This window comes from Meriones unguiculatus, chromosome X (assembly GCF_030254825.1).
Source record: "Meriones unguiculatus strain TT.TT164.6M chromosome X, Bangor_MerUng_6.1, whole genome shotgun sequence".
NCBI classification, from domain to species: domain Eukaryota; kingdom Metazoa; phylum Chordata; class Mammalia; order Rodentia; family Muridae; genus Meriones; species Meriones unguiculatus.
The window spans coordinates 115,976,606-115,982,110 of record NC_083369.1 but is presented as its reverse complement, the minus strand read 5'-3'; the positions used below and the strand labels follow the sequence as shown (position 1 = coordinate 115,982,110).

General features: G+C 49.7%; 1 protein-coding gene across 1 annotated transcript; it reads right to left on the bottom strand.

Moving 5' to 3' along the window:
* Positions 1-1,608: 1,608 nt before the first annotated feature.
* Positions 1,609-3,705, bottom strand: LOC132649912 (PWWP domain-containing DNA repair factor 4-like). The gene has a single exon (XM_060374693.1). It carries the CDS (start codon positions 3,703-3,705, stop codon positions 1,609-1,611), a length of 2,097 nt encoding a protein of 698 aa, XP_060230676.1.
* Between the last annotated feature and the right edge of the window lie 1,800 nt (positions 3,706-5,505).

The window sequence follows — 5,505 nt, the reverse complement described above, 5'->3', positions numbered from 1 at the left end:
GGTTGGCAAGCCTCAGTGTTCTTGTCTTTGTCCCCCCACTACTGGGAATACAAGCATCTGTGTCATTCTTGCACTTTTGCACAGGGAACAGCCCACTGGATGCACAAAGGAATGGCACTAATTAGTATCAAGGCCTAATGTTCACCATTCTCCAGTGCAACAGGAAGGGAACAGGTATCATGTATTCAGGGACATAGGCTGGAAGACAAATGGACATTTACAGGGATTTGGCAGAAAACTAGGAGACAGTGCACTCAGGTACTTATACAGTTGTACTTCGTGGTCTAAAGAGGGACTGATTCATGTGTACCTAGAATACACATCAAGGACTATGATCCAAGAGGGGGAAACAGGACAGTCTGGGAGGTATGGCAAGCCTGCTTCTCATCAATGCACCCAACTTGTCAGTGACTCCAAGGAATGAAAGGCCGCTCTCCCCTTTCTGGCCAACACCAGAAGTCTTTGATCTCAGGAATGTGAGAAAAGCAGAGATAGTAGTGTCTGCTGCTGCAGACAGTCAGCCCATGAGATTGGCAGACCTTTCTCATTAAGAGAAAGTAGTCTCTGTGGGACTGGAGAATGGCTGAGAATATAAAGTGTATCCTGCATGGGGTGAAAACATGAGTTCACCATCCAGTACTCATTTAAAAGAAAATATATGGACAGGCCTGTTTAATCTGTGCACTGGGGCGACAGAAACAGGAGGATAGAAAGAGCTGCCTGGATACCCCTTCTAGCACAATCAGTGAGCAACAGGTTCAATCAGAGATCCTGTCTCAAAAAGCAGAGAGAATAAGTGAAGAGACACCAGGTTTTGACCTATGACATCTACACACTTGTGCACACATACAGAAAGAGAGGGAGGAAGGCAGGGAGGGAAAGAGAGAGAAAGGGAAGAAGGAGGTTGCAGAAAGATGAGAGAGAGAAAGAGTAGAGAGGGAAGAATAGAGAGAGGGAGGGAGAGAGAGAGAAAGAGGGAGAGAGAAGCTGTAAGGTGCAATACACTATGTTCTTCAAAATCAGAATATCTCCAGGATCACATTCACTTCCTTTCTCTGACTTAAACCAACTGCCTCAGTACACATGTCTGTTCCTTTTCTTCATTGTGAGTGAGTGAAGAAGGGAGCAATGGAGAAATTAGTGGAAGCTAAGGTGGCCCCATCCATAGCACCCTAGAGAAACAAGGACAGGATGTGTGGGGAAGTCAGAGACAGGGTGTCATCAGGAACCTGATGTGCTGGCTGGGTACGTGGGGAAACTGCAGAGAGGGCAAGGCTATGTCTAGCTAGCCAATGCTCCACTCAGCGCTGGAAAGGTTCTAGGGAGGTGCAACCACAGGACATGGGCACACCTAGGCACAGGCCAAAGAGGGCTGGCCTGGCCTGAAGCTAACAGAATCTGTCTGTCTGTACAGCCCATCTAGACATCTGCACTGTCAAGCAGTAAAGAAAATATTTATTTCAAGGTGGGGAAAGAAACACTCAGCGAGCTGTTGTCTCAGTGCCCAAAGTACACCCCACAGTCTCCCAGATGTTCCTCTTTGGAGTTGCTTCCGGTCTCCTCTCTTGGGAGTTGCAGGGGTGATGGCTCATAGCAGTGAGCACCCTTCTAAGGAATGGGTGCATGAGGGGCCCTGGCAGCCCAAGTACTGGCTGCTGACCTCTTCCGGGCTGCCTTTAAGAGGTTCTTTTCAAAGAGCTCTTTCTCACGGTAGTGCACTGGTGGGCCATGCAGGTACTTCTCTTCTGCTTCTTTGTAGCTGAGCTCATCCAGGGCAGCGATGGAGCAGATGATTGCTTCTGGAAGAAGAACCTCCATGGTAAACCGCACTTTATCTCCTCTAGTCAGGGAGAGCAGAGCCTCATCTGCTTCCTTGCATATTTCTTGCAAATGCCTGGCCACAAGATGCAACTGGTCATCATCCTCCAGGTAGGTCTCAATACAGACGACTTCCCCCCTTGATTTCCAAAGATTGTCCACCCACCTGGACGGTTTTCTGCCCTGCACAATCTCCCGCAGGTGCTGGTCGGCCCCCTTTCTCTTCACTATGAAGTCCACGAGCTTCTGGTTGGCTCTGTCCCAAGCAGCCCTCATACGGTCAGGCAGAAGTTTCTTGAGGGGCCCTTTCCCACCCGGGGCAGTCTCCTCTTCCCAATCTTCCAGGTCTACATAGCTCACCTTAGGGAAATCAATGTGCAGGTCTCCTTGCTGGACGGCCCTCCTTAGCGGGTAACTGACTTGGGCGGTATAATAGTCCATAAAGGAGCCCAGGTAGGCGCCACTGGCCAGGCCCTCTCTGTAGTGGTCGATCACTGTGAGGCACCAGCTGATGCCCTGGCTGTACACTCTGCTGGCTCTTCTTATGAGTGATATTTTTTCTCCACAGTCCAGATGTTTCAACTTCTGGAGAGGGACACAGACACCCTTGTGCTCAAACTGCATGTTAGCTTCCATCAACAGCACCCTCGCCATCTTGTCATTTTGGCTGACACTCTTTACCACTGCTGGCCAGAAAGGAAGGTCTTGAAATTTGAACCAGACCAACATTCCTCGTTCAATGGTATTCTGTTGCTGGGCAGAAGCCACCTTGGCAGCTTGGCCTGCTTCTTGAATATTGGAACCCCGGTTCTTGAACCTGGTCTTAGTCACCTTTGAGTGAGCACAAGGTTCCTGTTCTGGCACCCTACAATGTGGACTCAGCACATGGATCTTCCTTTTCCTGCTAGCAATGCGGAAAGATCTTCGCAACCTCTGGACTGGAGGCATGCAAGCTGCCGATGCCCAGTTTGCAGCTGGTTTCAGGGTGCCCGGGCCATGGTCCTCCTTGTTCTCAGGGATGGCAGTCTTCCTTTGGACTCCAGTAGCCTGGGTATGTATGTCAGCAAAACGTGCTTGTTGCTTGAGGGCTTTGGGCGAGGACCAGATGCACCTCAGTGACCCAGAGGCAACCTGCTGCTCTTTCTTAGCCTGGACACTCTGTGTGGAGGCCGGGGCAGTCAAAGATGTGGGCTTGGAGGTCTTCAGCTTTTTCCTCCATGCATTACCACCAGAATTTCCTTCAGGCGTTGGGTGACGTAGTCGTACTCTGAGGCCTCTTAGGACATTCTGTTTCATCTCAAAGTGTGGAGGCCCAACAGCAGTGTGTGCCTGGGCTTTTCCACCTTTCACTGTGGGCACTTTCTGTGAGCCCATTGGCAACGCAGGACCCAGGGGTTGTCCCTGCTTTCCAGGACTCCTCTGGGAGAGCTCTTGGCCTTTCTGGTTTTGCTTTTGGAAGCACAGGCGCACACGCAGCCGAAAGCGAGGACGTCGTTTGGAGTTGGCCTGCTCTTTTGGAACCTTTTGAGGAGCTGTTCTTGTGCTGGTTCTTTGGCCACCTTTCCTTCCACCTTGCAAACAGCCTCCCTCCCCCAGGATATCGAGAGCCACCTTGAGGGCTCTTCTGTATGCTCTGGTCTGCTTTGGTGAGCCATTGCCCTGTGGCTCCTGCCCTGCCATGGAGGCAAGGTTCACAATTTCAGACTTGGTTAGTGGCCTTGCTTTGGTGCTCCTCACTCTTGTCTTCTCCCCCATAGGCAAGATTTGCACCTCCAGGAAAGGTGCCCCTCTCCTCTTACTATGGGCTGATGTCCTGGGTCTGGACAACACCCTTGCAGGCCACAGCTGACCCTTCCAGCCACACAGCACATACTCTGCAGAGTTCATGATGACAGTACATTGGGTCTGTGCTGATCACTACAGGATGAGCACCTTGGTTATGGTGGGCACAGTGACTGCCTGGCAGTTGTCTCTGGCCAGGCTCTCTTGCCTGTGCTACTGGCCTCCTTCCAGATTCTGGTGGAGGAGCTGGAGCTGACTTCCCTCAGGGTTATGTGGGCTTCCCCTGCATGGTGGGAGAAGGAAGCAGAGTTGCATTAGGAAGGAAATAAATAGGCTTTAGCCAGCATGGACACATCAACGTGGTCAGGTGAGGCAAGGGTAATCAAGGGAGCTCACAAAGCCTGTTCTACAGATGTGGGAGAAGATATGCAAAAGGTCCAGAGCAGATGGGAAACAGTTGTAATAATGTTGTTCCCCACCCCAAATCTGGAGTGTTTAACTTTGTCCCAGAGAGGTGGATGTCATTAAAAGGGCTGTGCATTTTCTTGCCCACCCTGGGATTCTTTTGCCAAGGAAGCCTCATTGTTCTCTTTGCTATGGAGCTAGTCCTGCTCTGCCAACCCCAGGATGTCTATGGACAACCTAGTGCATGAGTGTTCCATTCTTGTGTGATTCTAAGTTGAACAGCAAGTCGGTGGGGAACTCTTCATGGTGATTCGCATAACATGGTAAGAGAAAATGGCTGTTTTCATAGCTTCTGGCTACCCCACCAGCCCACCACCAATCTTTCAGCTTAGTTCTGTTTCCATTGTGGACCTCACTATGGCATCAAGTGTCTGCAGGGCACACTTGGCGAGATCCCCAAAGAGAAGGTACTTCTTCACTAAACAGACATGCTTACTAATTAATTGGAAGACTCAGTGATTTCAGATGGCAAGCAACAGGGTTATATGACATGACAGGGAGACAAGTGTCTCTGTTGGAACTGTGCACCCTCCTGCTGCAATGTCAAGCCTATGGTAGACCCTGCACACCCATATCTGCCTGTGATGAGCACTATTCATCCAAGAGAGTACGACCAATGACCTCTCTTGTCTCCAATCTCTGTGCCCTAATGTTAATCCATAAAGTCTTAGACAGGAAATTAAAGTAGGTACTTGATGATATGGATGGTCACATGTCCATCCCTAGGTCTCCTGATATTCAATCTCATCTGTATTGTAGCTCTCCTCTTCATGTTCCTCCATATTGAGCCTCTCAATAGCCCTTTCCCCTTAGGCTTCTCAGTGTAATCTCAATCCTTTTTTCTCCTCTCTGTCCATTTTTGTCGATCCCTCTGCCTCTCTGTGTGTGTGTTCATGGTGGTAGCTAATCTGCTCTTGACAGCTTCTTCCTTGAGTCAGCCAGTTTCCTATCAGCAGTGTGCATGTCACCCATGCCTGATCCTCAAGAGGCTGTGCTTGCTCAGAAGAACTACAACACAGAGGAAGAACTGTGAAGGGCTCACATGCCAACCATGTTCACTGCTCATTCTAGGATGCAAATTTGATTCGTGACATTACCAGGGCACCATGAGACAAAGTGAGGCAGAACACTGTGAACTTAGGGCTCCTGTGACACAGATGTTCTTGGGAACTCACATTACAACAGGTTCCCTCTGTGAGTGTGGCCATACAGAGCATAGGGACCCCAGATCTTATACTAGGAATTCCTTAGCTTACAGAAGTAGGGGGTGGAGAGCAATGACATTCTCCTCAATTCCTCAGTCCTTTCCTTCCTACCCCTGTATCCATGAAATGCGGTGGTACACACTAGCCCACTTTCACAATGTAAATGTGTAGTATCTCTCCTCTTGCATTCCCTTCCAAGCCTTACTGAATTCAAATCAGATCTCACAGTGCATAA

What these genes read in the sequence shown, in the direction of transcription:
- LOC132649912 (XM_060374693.1), bottom strand. Translation starts at nt 3,705, where the DNA reads ATGAACTCTGCAGAGTATGTGCTGTGTGGCTGGAAGGGTCAGCTGTGG.